General features: G+C 37.7%; 1 protein-coding gene across 1 annotated transcript in view; it reads right to left on the bottom strand.

Moving 5' to 3' along the window:
• UPRT (uracil phosphoribosyltransferase homolog) overlaps nt 1-15,517 on the bottom strand; it is a 39,170-nt gene extending 23,653 nt beyond the window's left edge. Inside the window, exon 1 of the mRNA XM_082681989.1 lies at nt 15,058-15,517. Coding sequence (XP_082538115.1) covers nt 15,058-15,437 — 380 coding nt within the window. The 5' untranslated portion in view covers nt 15,438-15,517. The remainder of the gene's footprint in view (nt 1-15,057) is intronic.
• Nucleotides 15,518-23,695: the final 8,178 nt, after the last annotated feature.

Here is a 23,695-nt window from a genome sequence, read left to right as displayed (position 1 = left end):
TAATCAATGACTCTGGTAAAGTAGCAGGATACAAAATTAATGCACAGAAATCTCTGGCATTCCTATACACTAATGATGAAAAATCTGAAAGTGAAATCAAGAAAACACTCCCATGTACTATTGCAACAAAAATAATAAAATATCTAGGAATAAGCCTACCTACGGAGACAAAAGACCTGTATGCAAAAAATTATAAGATACTGATGAAAGAAATTAAAGATGATACAAATAGATGGAGAGATATACCATGTTCTTGGATTGGACGAATCAACATTGTGAAAATGACTCTACTACCCAAAGCAATCTATATATTCAATGCAATCCCTATCAAACTACCACTGGTATTTTTCATAGAACTAGAACAAAAAATTTCAAAATTTGTATGGAAACAAAAAGACCCCAAATAGCCAGAGCAATCTTGAAAACGAAAAACGGAGCTGGAGGAATCAGGCTGCCTGACTTCAGACTACAGTACAAAGCTACAGTAATCAAGACAGTATGGTACTGGCACAAAAACAGAAACATAGATCAAAGGAAAAGGACAGAAAGCCCAGAGATAAACCCACACACATATGGTCACCTTATCTTTGATAAAGGAGGCAAGAATGTACAGTGGAGAAAGGACAGTCTCTTCAATAAGTGGTGCTGGGAAAAGTGGACAAGTACATGTGAAAGTATGAGATTAGATCTCTCCCAAACACCATACACAAAAATAAGCTCAAAATGGATTAAAGACCTAAATGTAGCACCAGAAACTTTCAAGCTCTTAGAGGAAAACATAGGCAGAACACTCTATGACATAAATTGCAGCAAGATCCTATTTGACCCTCCTCCTAGAGAAATGGAAATAAAAACAAAAATAAACAAATGGGACCTAATGAAACTTCAAAGCTTTTGCAGAGCAAAAGAAACCATAAACACGACCAAAAGACAACCCTGAGAATGGGAGAAAATATTTGCAAATGAAGCAACTGACAAAGGATTAATCTCCAAAATTTATAAGCATCTCCTGCAGCTCAATAACATAAAATCAAAAAACTCAATCCAAACATGGGCAGAAGACCTAAATAGACATTTCTCCATAGAAGATATACAGACTGCCAACAAACACATGAAAGAATGTTCAACATCATTATTCATTAGAGAAATGTAAATCAAAACTACAAGGAGATATCATCTCATACCAGTCAGAATGGCCATCATCAAAGAATCTAGAAACAATAAATGCTGGAGAGGGTGTGGAGTAAAGGGAACACTCTTGCACTGCTGGTGGGAATGTGAATTGGTACAGCCACTATGGAGAACAGTATGGAGGTTCCTTAAAAAACTACAAATAGAGCTATGATATAACCCAGCAATCCCACTACTGGGCATACACCCTGAGAGAACCATAATTCAAAAATAGTCATGTACCAAAATGTTCATTGCAGCTCTATTTACAATAGCCCGGCGATGGAAACAACCTAAGTGTCCATCATCGGATGAATTTATAAAGAAGACGTGGCACATATATACAATGGAATATTACTCATCCATAAAAAGAAACGAAATTGAGCTATTTGTAATGAGGTGGATAGAGCTAGAGTCTGTCATACAGAGTGAAGTAAGTCAGAAAGAGAAAGACAACTACAGTATGCTAACACATATATATGGAATTTAAGGAAAAAAATGTCATGAAGAACCTAGGGGTAAGACAGGAATAAAGACACAGACCTACTAGAGAATGGACTTGAGGATACGGGGAGGGGGAAGGGTAAGCTGTGACAAAGTGAGAGAGAGGCTCTCTCACTATATATATAGTGTATATATATATATACACACTGCCAAACGTAAGGTAGATAGCCAGTGGGAAGCAGCCGTATAGCACAGGGATATCAGCTCAGGGCTTTGTGACCGCCTGGATGGGTGCTATAGGGAGGGTGGAAGGGAGGGAGATGCAAGAGGGAAGAGATATGGGAACATATGTATATGTACAACTGATTCATTTTGTTATAAAGCAGAAACTAACACACAATTGTAAAGTAATTATACTCCAATAAAGATGTAAAAAAAAAAGAGGAAATCGACAGTAACACATTCATAGTAGGGGATTTTTACACCCCACTTTCACCAATGAACAGATCATCCAAAATGAAAATAAGTAAGGAAACACAAGCTTTAAATGATCCACTAAACAAGAAACACTTAATTGATATTTATAGGACATTCCATCCAAAAACAACAGAATACACATTTTTCTCAAGTGCTCATGGAACACTCTCCAGGATAGATCATATCTTGGGTCACAAATCCAGCCTTGGTAAATTTAAGAAACTTGAAATCGTATCAAGTATCTTTTCCGACCACAACACTATGAGACTAGATATCAATTACAGAAAAAGACCTGTAAAAACTACAAACATATGGAGGCTAAATAATGCACTACTTAATAACGAAGTTATCACTGAAGAAATCAAAGAGGAAATCAAAAAATACCTAGAAACAAATGACAATGGAGACACGAAGACCCAAAACCTATGAGATGCAGCAAAAGCAGTTCTAAGAGGGAAGTTTATACCAATACCATCCTACCTTAAGAAACAGGAAAAATCTCGAATAAACAAGCTAATCTTGCATCTAAAGCAATTAGAGTAAAAAGTACAAAAAAATCCAAAGTTAGCAGAAGGAAAGAAATCATAAAAATCAGATCAGAAATAAATGAAAAAGAAATGAAGGAAACGACAGCAAAGATCAATAAAACTAAAAGCTGGTTCTTTGGGAAGATAAACAAAATTGATAAACCATTAGCCAGACTCATCAAGAAAAAAAGGGAGAAGACTCAAATCCATAGAATTAGAAATGAAAACGGAGAAGTAAGAACTGACACTGCAGAAATACAAAAGATCATGAGAGATTACTACAGGCAACTCTATGGCAATAAAATGGACAACCTGGAAGAAATGGACAAATTCTTAGAAATGCACAACCTGCCAAAACTGTATCAGGAAGAAATAGTAAATATGAACAGACCATCACAAGCACTGAAATTGAAACTGTGATTTAAAATCTTCAAACAAACAAAAGCCCAGTACCAAATGGCTTCACAGGTGAATTCTATCAAAAATTTAGGGAAGAGCAAACACCTATCCTTCTCAAACTCTTCCAAAATACAGCAGAGGGAGGAACACTCCCAAACTCATTCTACGAGGCCACCATAGCCTGATATCAAAACCAGACAAGGATGTCACAAAGAAAGAAAACAACAGGCCAATATCACTGATGAACATAGATGCAAAAATCCTCAACAAAATGCTGGCAAACAGAACCCAACAGCACATTAAAAGGATCATACACCATGATCGAGTGGGGTTTTTTCCAGGAATGCAAGGTTTCTTCAATATACACAAATCAATCAACATGATACACCATATTAACAAATTGAAGAAGAAAAACCATATGGTCATATCAAGAGACGCAGAGAAAGCTTTTGACAAAATTCAACACACATTTATGATAAAAACTCTCCAGAAAGTAGGCATAGAGGGAAGTTTCCTCAACATAAAAAAGGCCATATGTAACAAACACACAGCCAACATCGTCCTCAATGGTGAAAAACTGAAAGCATTTCCACTAAGATCAGGAACAAGACAAGGTTGCCCACTCTCACCACTCTTATTCAACATAGTTTTGGAAGTTTCAGCCACAGCAATCAGAGAAGAAAAGGAAATAAAAGGAATCCAAATCGGAAAAGAAGTAAAGTTGTCACTGTTTGCAGATGACATGATACTATGCATAGAGAATCTTAAAGATGCTACCACAAAACTACTAGAGCTAATCAATGACTTTGGTAAAGTAGCAGGATACAAAATTAATGCACAGAAATCTCTGGCATTCCTATACACTAATGATGAAAAATCTGAAAGTGAAATCAAGAAAACACTCCCATGTACCATTGCAACAAAAATAATAAAATATCTAGGAATAAACCTACCTAAGGAGACAAAAGACCTGTATGCAGAAAATTATAAGACACTGGTGAATGAAATTAAAGATGATACAAATAGATGGAGAGATATACCATGTTCTTGGATTGGAAGAATCAACATTGTGAAAATGACTCTACTACCCAAAGCAATCTATATATGCAATGCAATCCCTATCAAACTACCAGTGGCATTTTTCACAGAACTAGAACAAAAAATTGCACAATTTGTATGGAAACAAAAAAGACCCTGAATAGCCAAAGCAATCTTGAGAAAGAAAAGCGGAGCTTGAGGAATCTGGCTCACTGACTTCAGACAATACTACAAAGCTACAGTAATCAAGACAGTATTGTACTGGCACAAAAACAGAAATATAGATCAATGGAAAAGGATAGAGAGCCCAGAGATAAACCCTCGCACAGATGGTCTCCTTATCTTTGATAAAGGAGGCAGGAATGTACAGTAGAGAAAGGACAGCCTCTGCAATAAGTGGTGCTTGGAAAACTGGACAGGTACATGTAAATGTATGAGATTAGATCACTCCCTAAAAGCATACACAAAAATAAGCTCAAAATGGATTAAAGACCTAAATGTAAGGACAGAAACTATCAAACTCTTAGAGGAAAACATAGGCAGAACACTCTATGACATAAATCACAGCAAGATCCTTTTTTAACCACCTCCTAGAAAATGGAAATAAAAACATAAATAAAGAAACTGGACCTAATGAAACTTCTAAGCTTTTGCACAGGAAAGGGAACCATAAGCAAGACCAAAAGGCAACTCTCTGAATGGGAGAAAATATTTGCAAATGAAGCAACTGACAAAGGATTAATCTCCAAAATTTACAAACAGCTCATGTAGCTCAATAACAGAAAAACAAACAACCCATTCCAAAAATGGGCAGAAGACCTAAATAGCGATTTCTCCAAAGAAGATATACAGATTGCCAAAAAATACATGAAAGAATGCTCAACATCATTAATCATTAGAGAAATGCAAAGCAAAAGTACAATGAGATACCATCTAACACCAGTTAGAATGGCCATCATCAAAGAATCTAGAAACAATAAATGCTGGAGAGGGTGTGGAGAAAAGGGAACACTCTTGCACTGCTGGTGGGAATGTGAATTGGTACAGCCACTATGGAAAACAGTATGGAGGTTCCTTAAAAAACTACAAATAGAACTACCATATGACTCAGCAATCCCACTACTGGGCATATACCCTGAGAAAACCATAATTCTAATAGAGTCATGTACCAAAATGTTCATTGCAGCTCTATTTACAATAGCCCGGAGATGGAAACAACCTACGTATCCATCATCTGATGAATGGATAAAGAAGATGTGGCACATATATACAATGGAATATTACTCAGCCATAAAAAGAAACGAATTTGAGCTATTTGTAATAAGGTGGATGGACCTAGAGTCTGTCATACAGAGTGAAGTAAGTCAGAAAGAGAAAGACAAATACCGTATGCTAACACATATATATGGAATTTAAGGAAAAAAATGTCATGAAAAACCTAAGGGTAAGACACGAATAAAGACACAGATTTACTAGAGAATGGACTTGAGGATATGGGGAGGAGGAAATGTAAGCTGTGACAAAGTGAGAGAGTGGCATGGACATATATACACTACCAAACGTAAAATAGATAGCTAGTGGGAAGCAGCCGCGTAGCACAGGGAGATCAGCTCGGTGTTCTGTGACCACCTAGAGGGGTGGGATAGTGAGAGTGGGAGGGAGGGAGATGCAAGAGGGAAGAGATATGGGAACATATGTATATGTATAACTGATTCACTTTGTTATAAAGCAGAAACTAACACACCATTGTAAGGCAATTATACTCCAATAAAGATGTAAAACAAACAAACAAACAAACAACAACAAAAAACCCACAGTGGTCTGCAATATCCACATCTATATCCCTTACACTGTTAACACTAGAGTTTCATAAAACAGATATTTACTTGTTGGATCAATTGAGTTGCACATAATCTTTGGACCCCTACTTTAGGCCCAACACTGGACTAAAGTATGTGTTAATAAAGATGTTTTAATGTAAACCAGACCCCAGGTCTTATTGACTCCATATGCTTTGTTTCAAATCATAACTCTATACACTTTTGTCTCAAAACCACTTTTAAAAAAAATCTATCATACTGGAAACAAAGTTTTGAAAGAGATTTTAATCATCTTGTATCTGATAACTGTCCCAAATAATATCTAATGCAAAATTATCACAAAGCAACACACACACTGACACACATCCCTGGAATATTCTAAAATATATTCAAATATTTAAACAGTGAGATCCAGGTGCTCATAATTCAGAGCATAGAAATCTAACTAATGTTAAGCAGAGTATCTTTTAAATTGTGCAAACCCCATATAGGATTAACAATGCAGACCTAACCATATCTGAGAATATACTTTTCTTGACACTCCCCCCAACAAATGTGTCACACATCTATAGTAACAAAATGAAAGCCAAAGGTAGCCATTTTTTAAAAAAATGATCTTCACACAGAAACAAAAGAATGAGAATCATACCAGAAGCCAAATCCTCATTTTAATGTGGATTTGGTAAACCAGACTCTTCCCTACTTAAGACCGTCTATAAAGCACTTTAAAATTTCCAGAGAGGCTATAGCAATTGTATATTTATATATTTTAAGACACGTACATCTCATAGCAAACCCCAACGAAGATGAAATCAAGAGAAATCTCTGACCTTTCTTCCAAAAGGCTAATAGGTATTTACTTATCATCCATAACATATGGAACTATGAGAGGAATGTCTTTATAATATTAAAAAATTAAGACTTCAAGTAGAGATCCTCTCCCCTCTTCTTACTAGATCTCACTACTACTACTGCTGCTGCTGCTATTACTACTACCACCACCACCATCACCACCACCATCATCACCACCACTAGAGGGATTCTCTAGTGTGTTGGAAGACATCCTCTCCTGGGGCAATTACACTTCAATTTCTACAGCAGAAACTTCCATTTGATCACTATCTGCTACTTCTCTCTATTCAGAATAAACTTGACAACCTCTCCTCTTCTTTTTTAAAGAAAATTCATTTAATAACTGTACACACACACACACACACCCAAGTGTACAAGATTTATTTAAAAGGCTTTTCTTAAAAGGTCCAAAAGTTACAGCAGGTACGTAATATTATACATATATTACTCCCTTCGTTCCCACAGGTCATCATTTATTAAAAGCTTCTTTGGTGCCAAGTATTAAGCACTTTTCGTGCATTACCTGGTCTAATCCTCACATAATCTTAAAAGGTAGATTCTATTCTTACCACCTCTTTAGTGAAGAAAGTAGTGAGGCTTATAGAGGTGAAGTATTCCAAGGTTCTTCCCAGACTGAAGCTCTCTTAAGTCCCTGAGTAAAGCCATTATCTATATTTTGCTCTAATAAGGGAACGTTTACTAAAAGGTAACCAGTTTTTAGGTGTATTTTAATGAGATTTCTCTCCCTGTCAATCAGACTGGCATGTACATACAATGCAAATAATGAAATAAAGAGACTGGCCGGCACATAAAACATCATTAAAATTTTCCTTCTCAAGATAGAGAAGCTGCTATTATAATGTGGCTTGTAAAGAGTATGTAATTAAGGTTAAAACAAGAATACACCCTTTTCAAATGATTAAATTAAAACCTCTGACTCATAACTTAAAAAACAATTTAATTTAAATCCAAGTAGTACTGAAATAGGTGTCATTTTTTTCTCTAAATATTTTTTTATTTCCTCTTTGATTTCTTCAGTGATCTCTTGGTTATTTAGTAACGTATTGTTTAGCCTCCATGTGTTTGTATTCTTCACATTTTTTTCCCTGTAATTTATTTCTAATCTCATAGTGCTGTGGTCAGAAAAGATGCTTGATACGATTTTAATTTTCTTAAATTTACCGAGGCTAGATTTGGGACACAAGATGTGACTTATCCTGGAGAATGTTCCGTGTGCACTTGAGAAGAAAGTGTAATCTGCTGTTTTTGGATGGAATGTCCTATAAATATCAGTTAAATCCATCTGGTCTATTGTGTCATTTAAAGCTTCTGTTTCCTTATTAATTTTCTGTCTGGATGATCTGTCCATTAGTGTAAGTGAAGTGTTAAAAGTCCCCCACTATTATTGTGTCACTGTCGATTTCCTCTTTTATAGCTGTTAGCAGTTGCCTTATGTATTGAGGTGCTCCTATGTTGGGTGCATATATATTTATAATTGTTATATATTCTTGGATTGATCTCTTGATCATTATGTAGTGTCCCTTCTTGTCTCTTGTAACATTCTTTATTTTAAAGTCTATTTTATCTGATACAAGTATTGCTACTCCAGCTTTCTTTTGATTTCCATTTGCATGGAATATCTTTTTCCATCACCTCACTTTCAGTCTGTATGTGTCCCTAGGTCTGAAGTGATTCTCTTGTAGACAGCATATATATGGTTTTTTTTTTTTTTTGCTGTATGTGGGCCTCTCACTGTTGTGGCCTCTCCCGTTGCAGAGCACAGGCTCTGGACGCGCAGGCTCAGCAGCCACGGCTCACAGGCCTAGCTGCTCCGCAGCATATGGGATCTTCCCAGACCAGGGCACGAACCCATGACCCCTGCATTGGCAGGCGGACTCTCAACCACTGCACCACCAGGGAAACCCTACATGGGTCTTTTTGTATCCATTCAGCGAGCCTGTGTCTTTTGGTTGGAGCATTTAATCCATTCACATTTAAGGTAATTATTGTTATGTATGGTCCTATAACTATTTTCTTAATTGCTTTGGGTTTGTTTTTGTAGGTCCTTTCCTTCTCTTGTGTTTCCCACTTAGAGATGTTCCTTTAGCATTTGTTGTAGAGCTGATTTGGTGGTGCTAAATTCTCTTAGCTTTTGTTTGTCTGTAAAGCTTTTGATTTCTCCGTTGAATCTTCAGGAGATCCTTGCCAGCTACAGTAATCTTGGTTGTAGGTTCCTCCCTTTCATCAAATATATCATGCCACTCCCTTCTGGACTGTAGAGTTTCTGCTGAGAAATCAGCTGTTAACCTTATGGGAGTTCCCTTGTGTGTTATTTGTTATTTTTCCCTTGTTGCTTTTAATAATTTTTCTTTGTCTTTAATTTTTGTCAATTTGATTACTATGTGTCTTGGCGTGTTTCTCCTTATCCTGCCTGGGACTCTCTGTGCTTCCTGTACTTGGGTGGCTATTTCCTGACCCATGTTAGGAAAGTTTTTGACTATAATCTCTTCAAATATTTTCTCGGATCCTTTCTCTGTCTCTTCTCCTTCTGGGACCCCAATAATGTGAATGTTGTTGCATTTAATGTTGTCCCAGAGGTCTCTTAGGTTGTCTTCATTTCTTTTCATTCTTTTTTATTTATTGGTTCCATAGCAGTGAATTTCACCATTCTGTCTTCCAGGTCACTTATCCATTCTTCTGCCTCAGTTATTCTGCTATTGATTCCTTCTAGTGTATTTTTCATTTCAGTTATTGTATTGTTCATCTCTGTTTGTTCTTGAATTCTTCTAGGTGTTTGTTCTTGAATTCTTCTAGGTCTTTGTTAAACATTTCTTGCATCTTCTTGATCTTTGCCTCCATTCTTTTTCCAAGGTCCTGGATGATCTTCACTATCATTATTCTGAATTCTTTTTCTGGAAGGTTGCCTATCTCCACTTCATCTAGTTGTCTTTCTGGGGTTTTATCTTGTTCTTTTTATCTCGTTCCTTGTTCCTAAATAGTCCTCTGCCTTTTCATTTTGTCTATCTTTCTGTGAATGTGGTTTTTGTTCCATAGGCTGCAGGACTGTAGTTATTCTTGCTTCTGCTGTCCTAGGTCTCATTTTTGAAAATGAGGATTATACACAAAGATTGTCTTTAGCATTGGGGGTGGGAGAAGTTAAGTCTGGGCATAAAGTTGCCAGATTTAGCAAATAAAAATACAGGACACCCAGTTAAATTTGTATTTCAGAAGTATGTCCCATACAATGTTTAGGATATACTAAGAAAAGTATTCATTGTTTATCTGAACTCAACTTTAACTGGGTGTCCTGTATTTATCTAGCAATCTAAGCTAAGGAGGAAGAACTAAATGGACTCAGTTTTAGCTCTAATATGTTCTTGGTTTTTTGTTTTTTTAAGCAACAGTTTAAAGGGAAGTAAAAAATATAAGCTTTTCTGGCAGGTTTAAACCAAAGGAATGTTTCACTTAGAGTTAATGTTTAGTGGAAGCTCTGAAAACACAAGCACTACTTCCATAGCTACTTTGTTATGTGATCATTAAAATAAAGAAGCTCTAAGCTCAGTCTGTCATTGTATGCAGATGATTTATAAATGATTTTCCTCCTCCTTCCTTCCCCCTCAAAAAAAACAAAATGCAGTGAAGTACTTGCAGCAAACCTAATCTGATGTGAAAACCAAAACAAACAACAACAAAAAAAAATGAAAATAGCTTTTACTACCTGCCAGGTGCATGTCATCAGGGCCACAGATCTTCAGCACCTTCTTAAGAATCTCATAAAATAGTGTCATTAATTATTTATTTGCACCTCAAAGCAGAGTTCAATGTAAACATTCGAGATCAGGTAGAAAAAGAAGAGAAGCTATCATTTTCCTTTAGAACCCAGGCCTCAGTCATTCAAGTTGATTTATTAATTTTTATAATGATTGGAACATTAATTCCCCTATATGCCAGGTACTGTGCCAGGCCACACTTTCTTTCTGCCTCCCCAGAGTCCAGACTAGCTGGTAAGAGATTACTAGGATATGCCCAATAAATATTATAACAGAGGTATGTATAAAAAGTCGACTTCCTCACTCCTGGCCTAAAAGCCAGTTAGAAAATTCACATGGAAAACCAAAACCATGTCCGTGATTTATTGATAAATAACTTGTAGGTCATAGTGTTTTCTGTGGTGGACATTTTGGTTTTGTATAAGTTGAAGGGAACAGTTCTGAGATTCCTCCAGTCTCAGGGTGATACCAGGCCAGGTTCTCTAGGCTGGTTCTGTTTAGTTTAGAATCCTTGGCTCAGCCTACACCCTAAATCCAAAACTAGCCAAATCACCACGCAAGGGAGAATGGCCATTCTCCCGCAGGCAGTGGCCCAGCCTGAGCACAGCACAATAACCTGTGGTGTTTGAAAAGCTACAACTGCTCAGGTTCCACCCAAGACTACTCTACTACTCCACTCTAAGGATGGGTTCCAAAAAAAAAAAAGACTCCCCAAGCAATTCAAATGTACAGCTTTGGTTAAGAACACTACCTAGCCAAATGACGCAAATCACATCAGGCTGTGCTCATATTAGGGCTGCACAGGATGTTCATCCATCCTGAGGTTAATTGTCTCCCCACCAGGTGACTAAAAAAAAAAAGTCACAAGAATGAATGTGTTCTTTCTTTAGCGCTATTTCATGGACTAAAATACTCTAAGATGGCTCAACTTTCATCCAAGCTGCCTGCTGAGGCCATGGTGAAACCCCTTTGAGGGCAAATATACAGGAAACATTCAATAGCTCATGAAACAGCTTTACTTTAATGTTTCAGAAAACGAAAGAAAACAAAAACTGGGGCTAGGAGATGATCTTTTAAATACACTGCACTGCCTTATATATGAGGTCATGAACTGTGTTCAAGGGAACAGTGCATTACACTCAGATTTTGCTGGGTTTAGTATATAAAGGAGGCAGAAAGGGAAGGATGTGTGGTTTAAATCCACTGCAACAACAAAAACTGCAAATGAAGCAGTCATTTCTTCCTGAGTTCATGAGTGACCCCTGTGTGACAGAGTAAATTATCTGATCATTTGATGTTTAGACTACTGCATACTCAAATAGAGAAAAAAACATTTCCTTGAAATTCAATAATACCACCAACATTTTATGCTGCAAATACAGCACATTTCAAAAAAATAAGTAAAAAGATATTTTAAATAAGTCCAATGTTCTCAATCTTGCCTGCTTTATGTATTTACAACAACATGCAGTTCTCTGGCTCAACCCCATTTCCCCATGCCAAAGTCAATTCAGAAAGCAATCCCTTCACTAGATAGACACTAAGGACCAGGAACAATAAAAGGAATAACAAGTACTTCAATGGCCTCTATCATCAGACAGTTCCATAGTGCACATATATGATGTCACATCAAAATAGAGAAGAGCATAAGGGTACAAGGAAGACAGACTGATAACTGATGGCACCTTCCATAACTAGACCCCTGTAAATATAGCTCCTCTAACCACGAGCACTCCACACCAGCCCCGGATAAAACAGGTCCTGTTTGTGTGAGGGGATGCCAATTTTTTAAGATAAAGGAACAGAGGCCTCCATTAACAGATTTGATTAACAGAAACAAAACTAAAACTCTGTCTCCACCCTAAATAAGCATCAATTAGTTATTAAAAATTGTAATGAGTTTTTCTATTCTGTATCATAGCAGGATAAAAATAATCTAGGATCTCTCAGTGTTGTTTTTTAAAATAAGAATGTGCATTCTATGTAGTTAAATTCCTTTTACTGTCTCCCAAAAGCTGAAGAAACCAGCACTTACGGATACAATCTGAACCATGCACAAATCTAAACATAAAGGCTTGAAATGCCGTAAATATGCATACTGTTCACAGTTTACAACAAATGTTCATAGACAGTATCTTGTTTTAGCCTCCCAGGAGCTTCATGAGATATTAGGAACATCCTCATTTTACAAATGATAAAGCTGAAGCACAGAGATGCTAAACATCTTGCCTAAGATGATTCTGGATCCTGCTGTCTCCTCCCAAACTCAGAAAAAAAAAAAGAAAAAAAATATTTTGCTTACACCCAGGTTTACTACACCACCCAGGCTTTTCTGAGTAATGCAGTAAAATCAGGTATTAATACTGTCATATATGAATGCTGAATGTCATGCCCTCTCCAAGTTCTATAGCAACTGTTCACTTTTACATGGTCAGGAAGACCCCTTTGTGAAATCTAATGAAAGCGAAGGAATCCCCACCCCATAAAAAAGCACATATGCAAATGTTCATAGTAGCATTATTCATAATAGCCAAAAAATGGAAACCAAACCACCCAAATGTCCATCACCTGATGAATGGATAAACAAAATGTGGTATATCCATACAGAGGAATATCATTCAGCCAAAAAAGAAATGGTGTACTGATACAAGATGGATAAAGCTTGAAAACATTATGCTAAATAAAAGAAACTAGCCACAAAAGACCACATGTCATATGATTCTATTTACATGAAACAACCAGAATAGGCACATCAATAGACACAGAAGGTAGATTAGTGGTTGTCTAGGGCTCTTGGTGGGTTGGAGGGAAGTGGGGAGTGACTGCTCATGGGTGTGGGCTTTCTTGTTGAGCTGATGAAAATGTTCTAAAATTGTGTGGGTGGCTGCAAAGCAATAAACATACTTGAAAACCACTGAATTGTACACTTTAAAAGGTGTATTGTATGGTATGTAAATTATAGCTCAATAAAGATGTTATGGGACTTCCCTTGTGGTGCAGTGATTAAGAATCTGCCTGCCAATGCAGGGGACATGGGTTTGAGCCCTGGCCTGGGAAGATCCCACATGCCCATGGAGCAACTAAGCCCGTGTGCCACAACTACTGAAGCCCGTGCACCTAGAGCCCATGCTCCACAACAGAAGAAGCCACTGCAATGAGAAGCCCGTGCACCACAACGAAGAGTAGCCTCAACTCGCCGCAACTAGAAAAAGCCTGCATGCAGCAACCAAGACCCAATGCAATATTTTTGTATTTATTTACAAAAATAAATAAATTTATTTTAAAAATACTAAAAAATAATGCTATTTAAAAAAATCATTTAAAATGCACATACAAATAACATTTCCCAGATAATTTCTGAGGGTTTGCTAAAGCCCAGAAACCCATCTACAGGTACAGCACAAGGTCCAAGACAGCACAGGTCCAAGACACAAAGTCAGTAACTCTTGCTCTATAGAAACAAGAATCATCCTATTTTCTTTGTTTTACAGATTAAGTCTTATTTCAGTTCCCCCCACCACAACTACCAAGCCTGTCTCCTACTTTTTAAGATCACTACTTCATTTATTGGTTCATGTGACCACAGTTTTCAATATTAATTCATTAAAAACCATTAAATACTTTCATAAATATAACTTTAACAGCTACAAAGAACTTTTAGTAATTGAATGACTACTGCTTGCAAGGCATAGTTGGAATTCAAAAATGTAAAAGATACTTCTGCCCTCAAGGAGCTTAAAATCTAACAAGTGCGATAAGAGCAAAACGAACAATACACAAAACAGAAGGTGAATCTTGCACTAAAAAGGCCAGGGAAGATCAGTGAGGAAGAATGATTGAAGGAAAGCTTCTTGGCAGAGGTGGACATTTAATGCTGAATGTTGAAGAGTAGGTAGGATTTGAACATGCAGAGGAGTAAAGAGAATTTGAGATGCGAGGAGAAGTGGGGATGTTTCAGAATAGTTCCTAGGGACCACGAAGATGGGCCTTAATGTCAAGCTAAGGATCCTAACTTTGTTTGGTAGGCTCAGAGAAGCCAAAGAAGGCTGCTGAGTACGGTAGTTAGCGCATCAAAGCAGTATATTAAGAAGATTAATTGTTCAGTAATGTGTGGGTACACGTAGAAGAGAGAAATGGAGACAAGGGAACAAACTGGGAGTCTATTAAACAGTATGAAGTGAAAGGGCTACGCTCTCTGCCCTGTGTCTGTTCACGTGGTAAACCTACAACCCAGAAATGGTTACTGCCCACGAGAACAGGCACAGGGCAGATCAGCACGTTTACCTGACTGGAATGACTGAGTATTCCGCTCATAAGAGACAAAGAGGAAACAGGAGGTTACCTAAAATGCTTCCAAACTACACAAAGCGATGTTAAACATAGGTACTGGGAAAAAGGGTAGGAGGCCTGAGTCAAGTGACACCGCCCCGCAAAGAAAATGCCCTGCCGAAATCTCCAGACCAGCTTCCCTAGGCCAAGAACCTTCGCCCTTTTACTTCCAATCCCCGCCCAACCCCTGAGAGACCCTCCACCTCCCCTTCCCCTTCCGCTCTGGCTCACTTGTCCCGGATGATGGTCTGCAGCTCCCGGATCTGATCATTCATTGGCAGGAGCTTAAGCTGCGCCCCGATCTGTCGGGAGAGTTCGCAGTCCCCTAGGAGGGAGTCGCTGGCTGGCGCGTCAGAGTTGCCAGTGCCACCGTTGCTCTCTGAGTTGAGGGTGGCGCCGCCGCAGGCCTGTGAGTCCCGCTCAGCCGGTACGCTAGAAGAGCTTACTCTCCCCCTGAGGAGAGTCAGCTTGCCCGCGAAGTCGCTGTTTCCCCCGGCATGGTCCGGGATCAGTTCGCCAGCTTGCTGCGGCTCGGGGTTTTGGGTCGAGGCACAGTTTACTTGCTGGTTGTGACAGGGCATGGAGTCCAGACACCGTAACTCCGTGGCCATACACCAGGCACCAGGCCGTCCCCGACCCCTAAGGATAAAGGAGAGCAGGGAGAACGGACCAAAGCTCCTATGCTCTCCCGGTCGCCCCGCCTCCTCGCAACCTCTAACCGCCGCTGCCCTCTCACCCCTTTGGTCTCCACCGCTTCCCTTTCGCACATTACGTCCCGGCCCCGCCCACACCAGACTTACAGCCCGCCTAGACACTCGATTGGCTTTGCTCCCTGCCACTCTGCAGCGAACGGCTTGTTAACCCTTTGCGTTGCCCCAGCTGCGTGGGGATCCCACACCGAACTTGGCAGACAAGGTGAGGCCAGGGATATTTGGTTTCCGGGTCTCCCGGGAGCCTCTAGGGATTCTGCCTGCAGAACTTTGAGTGAGTGAGAGAGCCGGGAGAAAACTAGGGCTGGAGAGTGCTAAAATGATGACACACAAAGACCCATGTTTTCAGACTTTGTGTCTTGGCAGAAAAGTTAAACTTCAGTAACTGCATCTACTGTATGCTTGTCTGTGTAGCCCAAAAAGGAAGTTTAAAAATGCCTAGCAGCATGCTGAAGAGCCTGCCCTCTACTAGACTGTTGTACCAGCTGCAGCTTCCCAAGTGTGCTTGACTACTAGAGCTTTCCTTATCTTTATTGGTTGGACCCTACACTGTACAGTTACCATGAGGATTCTGACAGCATTTCAGATCCACTACCGCTTTGCTTCTTTTAAATACTTGGAAAGACACTTTTTTTGTTTGTTTGTTTGTTTTTAACGTGAGGATATAGTATAAAGGCTTGAGCTAAGAATGTCTAGGGCAGTGCTTTTCAACACCTTTGTGTGTTAGAACAATTATAAAGTTTGTTAAAATGCAGGTTATCGTGGCCTACCTTTGAGATTCTGATTCAGTAGATCTGAGATGGGACCCAAGAATCTTTATTTTTAACACGTAACCCAACAATTCTGATTTTTTTTAAATGGTACTTTTTGAGAACAGTGGCTTACAGGCTCCCTTTTTGAAGAGCTACAAAGTCAGAAACCTGCTAATTCTACTAAAAAATTATTGAGCAGTATTTAACAATTTCCCTCCCGTCTCTGGACTTGACTTTGTCCATCTATAAATGAGATGCATTAACTATTTGACCCCTAAATGTTCTTCCAATTTTGACATTCTGTAATTCTATTTTGCCTTCCAAAAGCCAATTCTTAAAATTCCTTGTTCCACACCGGAACATAACCAGCATATGCAGAGATTCAAACAAATATGAGTAACGGATAACAGGAATATCGAGGCCTTTGGTGAGACTTGAGCCTTGATCTGGCTCTCTTTTCCATTTTTTCTTTGTTTGTTTGGTTTTTGTTTTGGTATCAGTATTAATGGTATTTTTCTCCCTTTTTTCTCTCCCATATTCTCTGCTTTGTGTCTTACCCTCTAGGTCAGTACACTGTTAGCTGTAATTATAGAGAGTTTAAATTTGATTGGATGATAAAAATTGCAGCCTTAAACTGTAATCCCACTCATTTTTGAAAGCCTGTGCATCTTTTCTCCTAGCACACAATGTGACTCAAAGGATCTCTGGGTTTAAAAGCTGAATCTGATAACATGAAGTGGGCAGGAGCAGTTAAATGGCTACTTTGCCAATGAATACTCTAAGGAAAACAATGAAATACAATATTTTTCATTATCAGTACTTTAAATGCAGTAATGAATTTAAAATGGTATTGTGAGACATCCCAGGACCAAAACTGTACTGAAGTCATTTTTGTCTAGTGTTTCATCAGGCAAATGACCTTGTTCTCAGTGCCACAGAATATGAATTAGAACAGTACAACCACCAGTGTGTCTTGTGTTTTCACTCTTATAAGAAACACCCATGCATATACTTACCTATATTAACCAATAATCATTAGCAAATCTATTTATCTAGTCAATTTAATTATTTAAGATGCTATTGAAGTAAAATTCACTGATGATTAATGATAACACCTTAAATTTGGTGGTTTATAACCTACAAAGACCTTCTATACATTCTCAAAAAAAAGTTTGAGGATTACCAAGCCCTGTTTATAGATGATAACTATGTAATTCTTTTTCCTAAAGTGACTTCTCCAAGGTCACACATCCAAAATGGAGAAAAGCAGAGACAGAAACCCCAGTCTTTTCACTTTAAATCCAGTCTTTTTTACACATACCTACAGATTCATGAAATCATTTAGTTAACAAATATTGGTTGAGTCCTTACTATTTGCCAATCATGTTTCTAGGTGCTAGAACAGATACAAAGAAAAATGAATGAAGATCTTAGAATTCTCCATGGTTGTAGAGGGCATGGAGGTCATGGATAATATGGATCTTTGAAAACCAAAGGATAATGTTAGGCAGCATGGAAGCCTACGCTAAAGATACTAACAGCAGAACTGACAAATGTGAATATAGCTCTCTTGCTTCCCACTTTTTGATGGAGGTACAAAGCCAGATAAAGCAAAAAGCTGGAAAATTCTCCTGTAATAATTGAGATGACTATAAACTTCATTTTAGGTTTTGAGTTATAAATTTGAGATGATCCCTAAAAATTATGGGAAGCAGTAAACCAATTGCATGTATCAGTAGATATCCTTCACATGCGTCTACACAGTGCCTTTACAAAACACTTTTATATAGGTTAGCTCATTCAACATTGTGGAGCAGTTGGCCTCAGTATTACAATTCCTGTTTTACAGGTGAGAAAATTGAAACTTAGGAGCCGAATTTATAGTCACATCATAAGTAGTAGAGTTAGGAGAAGGCAGAAGAGTTAATTTATTATTAAATTATTAATACTAAACTCTATTTTCCATGCAGTATGCTTTAGTTATCTCATTTAAGCCTTTCAACAACCTTAGGAGGTAGGCTCTATTTTGTTATCCCCATTTTATAGATAGGAAAATAGATGTAGTGAAATTGGGTATCTTGATAATGTCACACAGGTGATAAGTGCAGGAGCAGGGATTTGAACCTAAGTGTGATCAGGTTAATTTGTTTCTATAACCCAGGTCCTTAGAGTAGCCCAGGTTATATTCCTCTACTGTACACCATACTTTTTGCTTGTACTATATAGTATCTCACCTGCAATACCAGATTTAACCTATGAACCCAAAATTGTACTTTATGACTGAGCTGGGGAATTCCGATATAGTTTTCTATTAATGCTTAGCACTCTGATGAACTCCTTGACAATCCCTTCGTGCCATAAACTCCAGCAGTTCTCTAACTGAAGTTGACTTGGTGATGCTTACACCATTGCATTGTAATTTCTTGTGAACAAAAATCTATTAATTAAAAGAATAGCCAATGTTCTGAGAAAATAGTGTGATTCACTTTGCTTTCAAAATGAATAGCTGTATCACCTTTCAGATGTATACCTTACCTTTGTTCTGTGGTTCCCAATGATCTCAAAATGTCTATTTGGATATCTTTTCAGATATATATATCATTTCTTCTTTACCATTTACTCCCCATAGGTTCAAAAATTTTTGAATCACTTTTCAAATACATATTTACAGCCTTATGAAGTTAGTTTACTTGTGAATACAAAACCTCTCCTGTAGATCTTAAACAATTCCTGGCAGATGTGTGGGGCAGGACAGGCAGATTTTGTATAAAAGATTATACCATCTTCTATAAAAGAGTTTACCTTGTATAAAAAGTATAAAAGAGAACCTGTAAAAATGATATATTAAGAACTGAGGTGTCTCCCTTTGTGTTTTGTTGATTTTTTGTATTGACATGCTTTGATTCCTTTCTATTCTTTTGTGTAAATTCTAGAGGTATTTTTGTTTTCTGGTTACCTTGGGACTTACATAAGATATCTTATAACAGTCTAACTTAGGTTGTTAACAACTTAAGTTCAATCACATACAAAAACTCTACATTTTAACTTCTCTCCCACTTTAAGTTACTGTTGTCACAATTTACATTCGTTCCTAATATGTATCTTTAAACATATTTTAGTTATAGCTATTTAAAATAATTTTCTCTTTTAACTTTTATATTTGAATTAAAATAGATTTACCTACACCATTACAGTAATAGTGTTCTTTATTTGCCTGAATATTTACCTTTACCAATGAGTTTAATATTTTCTTATGCTATCATGTTACTATCTAGCACCCTTTTGTTTCAACTTGAAGGACATCATTTAGCACTTTTTTTCCTGACGTATAGTTGACTTATAATATTATATTAGTTTCAGGTGTACAGTATAGTGATTTGATATTTTTATAGGTTATACTCCATATAATGTTACTATAAAATATTGGCTATTTTCCTTGTGCTGTACATTACATCCTTGTGTCTTATTTATTTCATAACTAGTAGTCTGTACCTCTTAATCCCCTTCACCTACCTTGCCCCACCCCCACTACTGTCCCCACAGGTAAGCACTAGTTTGTTCTCTGTATCTGTGAGTCTGTTTTGTTATATTCGTTCATTTGTTTTATTTTTTATCTTCCACATATAATTTGAAAACATACAGTATTTGTTTTTCTCTACCTGACTTATTTCACTAAGCATAATAGCCTCCAGGTCCATCCATGTTGTTGCAAATGGCAAAATTTCATTCTTTTTTATGGCTGAGTAATATTCCAGTGTGTGTGTGTGTGTGTGTGTGTGTGTGTGTGTGTGTGTGTGTGTATACCCCACATCTTTATATTGTTACATTCATCTGTTGATGGACACTTAGGTTGCTTTTATATCTTGGCTATAGCATTTCTTATAAGGCAGGTATAGTGGGGATGAACTTCCTCAGCTTTTGTTTGGGAAAGTGTTTATCTCTCCTTTATTTTTGAAGGACAGTTTTACTACATATAGTATTCTTGGTAGTTTTTGTCTTTCAGCACTTTGAATAAGTCATCCTACTCGCTTCTGGTCTGCATGGTTTCTGCTGAAAAATCCACTGATAGTCTTATGGAGATTCCGTTGTATGTGGCCAGTCACTTTGCTCTTGATGCTTTCGAATTTCTCTCTTTGTTTTGACTTTTGACAATTTGATTATAAAATGTCTCATTGTGGATTTGGGGGGGATTCATCTTATTTGATGATTTTGGGACTTTTGCATCTGGATATCTGTTTCCTTCTATAGATATGGGGAGTTTTCAGTCACTATTTCTTTGAATAACCTTTCTGGTCCTTTCTCTCTCTCTTCTCCTTTTGGGACTCCCTTAATGTGTATATTGGATGTTGTGATGGTCTCCCATAAGTCCCTTAACGTTTCTTAACTTTTTTTCATTCTTTGTTCTTCTCGTTACTCTGACTGGATTATTTCCAATGACTTGTCTTCAAGTTTACTGATCCTTTCTTTGTTTGATCTAGTTTGCTGTTGAATCCCTATAGTGATTTTTTTCACTTAATTATTGCATTCCTTAGCTCCTTAATTTATATTTGGCTTTAAAAAATATTTTCTATTTCTTTGTTGCAATTCTCGCTTACAATTCTCTTGACCTCAGTGAGCATTTTTGTGACACCTAGTTTGAATTCTCTGTCAGGTAAATCATATAGCTTCCTTTTATTAGGGTTGATTTCTGTAAACTGATCTTGTTCCTTTGCTTGGAACATCTTTGATTGATTTTTCATTTTTATTGATTCTCTATGTTGATATCTTTGTGTTAGACAAAGTAAGCACGTCTCCTGGTCTTCACACTGACTTGTACAGGAGACAACTCTTACCAATCAGCCCAGCCCAAGATTCTGGGGTCCTCTATCAACCATTTCCCTCCCCAGGGAGAAGGAGGCAGCTGTGGTTTTTGTCAGGTCACTTTATGGTGAGCCAGCAGGGTGACCTATGGTGTCTTCCAGCCCAAGCTGCCATTTCCATTCTCCCCCCAGACTGCTTGACTGTGGTGGACCTGGCTGAGACTGGCAGGACAGAGGTCAGTACTCTGGGAGTGAGGTCTTGGAGAAGTTGGGTCATTGTACACAGAGCTTGACTCTTTCCCTCCCCAGGGGGAAGCAGAGAGCTCAACCCTTTTGTCCACATGCTCTGTACTGGGCAGGAGTGGGAACTATGGTGTCTGCAAGCTACAAGGATCATATACCATGACTAAGTGGGATTTATCTCTGGAATGTGAGGGTGGTTCAATATGCTAAAATCAAATAATACATCACATCTAGAGAATAAGGGATAAAATCACATGACCATATCAATAGATGCAGGAAAAGTATTTGTCAAAATTCAACAGTTTCCTGTTAAAAACTTCCAGCAAACTAGGAGTAGATGGAAAATACCTCAACATAATAAAGATCATATATGAAAAACCTACAGATAACATCATGCTCAATCGTAAAAAACTGAAAGCTTTTCCCCTAAAATCAGGAACAAGACAAGGATGCCCACCTCTCAGCACTTCTATTTAACATAGTATTGGAAGTCCTAGCCAGAGCAGTTAGGCAAAAAAAGAAATAAAAGCTATCCAAATTGGAAAGGAAGAAGTGAAATTATCCCTGTTTGCAAAATGGTATGATCTTATATATAGAAAACCCCAAAGACACCATTTTAAAAAAACTATTAGAACTAACAAATGGGGACTTCCCTGGTGGTTCAGTGGTAAAGAACCCACCTTCCAATGCAGGGGACATGGGTTCGATCCCTGGTTGGGGAACTAGGATCCCACATGCCATGGAGCAACTAAACCCACGCGCCACAACTACTGAGCTTGTGTGCCTCGACAAGAGAGCCCGTGTGCTGCAAACTACAGAGGCCACACACTCTGGAGCCCACGTGCCACAACTACAGAGCCCATGTGCCCTGGAGACCGTGCACAACAACTAGAGAACCTGCATACCACAACTAGAGAGAAGCCTGTACACTGCAACGAAAGATCCCACGTGCCGCAACTAAGATGCGACACAGCCATAAAAGTAAAGAAAATAAATAAATTTTTTAAAAAATGACCATGGGTTCCTTTAAAAACAAAAGTAACAAATGAATTAAATAAAGTTACAGGATACAAAATCAACATACAAAAATCATTTGCATTTCTATACATTAGCAACAAACTATCTGAAAAGGAAATTAGGAAAATAATCATTTTTTATAATAGTACCAAAAAGAATAAAATACTTAGGAATAAACTTAACCAAGGAGGTAAAAGATTCATATACTGAGAACAACAAAATATTGATGAAATTAAACAAGACCCAAACAAATGAAAAGACAACTTGTGTTCATGAATTGCAAGACTTAATATTGTTAAAATGTCCATACTCCCCAAAGAAATCTATGAATTCAATGCAAGCCCTATCAAAATTCCAAAGGTATTTTTTAGAGAAATAGAAAAAACAATTTTATAATTCATATAGAACCACAAAAGACCATGAATAGCCAAGCCTATCCTAGAAAGAAGAAGAAAGCTAGAGGCATCACACTTCCTGACTTCAAATATAGTATGAAGCTACAGTAATAAAAACAGTATGGTACTGTCATAAAGACAGACATATAGACCAATGGAACAGAATAGAGAGTGCAGAAATAAACCCACGCTTATTTGGTCAACAAATCTTTGAGAAAGATGCCAAGAATACACAACGGAGAAAGGATTGTCTTTTCAACAAATGGTGTTGGGAAGACTAGATATTAACATGTAACAGAATGAAATTGGATGCTTATCTTACACCATACACAAAAGCCAACTCAAAATGGATTAAATCTTAAATATTTTTAATAAAATAAACTACAAGGATATATTGTACAACATGGGGAATATAGCCAATATAATAACTATAAATGGAGTATAACCTTTAAAAGTTGTGAATCACTATGTTGCACACCTGTAACATATAATACTGTACAACTATACACTTCAATAAAAAAATAAAATTTAAAAAACCTTAAATATAAGACCTGAAAATGTAAAACTCCTGGAAGAAAATATAGGAGAAAAGCTTCATGACATTGGTTTTGGCAATGATTTCATGGATATGACACAAAAAGCACAGTCAAGAAAAGCAAAAGTAAACAAGTCATACTACATTGAATTAAAAAGCTCCTGTACAACAGAATAAAGGCAATCTGTGGAATGGGAGAAAACATTTGTAAAGCATATATCTGATAAAGGGTTAATCTCCAAAATATAAGGAATTCATACAACTGAATAAGCTAATAACCTCATTTAAAAATGGGCTAAGAGGGCTTCCCTGGTGGCACAGTGGTTGAGAGTCCACCTGCCGATGCAGGGGACACGGGTTTGTGCCCCGGTCTGGGAAGATCCCACATGCCGCAGAGCGGCTAGGCCCGTGAGCCATG

Source organism: Grampus griseus (assembly GCF_964374135.1).
Source record: "Grampus griseus genome assembly, chromosome: X".
In the NCBI taxonomy this organism is placed as follows: domain Eukaryota; kingdom Metazoa; phylum Chordata; class Mammalia; order Artiodactyla; family Delphinidae; genus Grampus; species Grampus griseus.
Note: the sequence above shows the minus strand (reverse complement) of the source record. Positions and strands in the feature narration are given on the sequence as shown.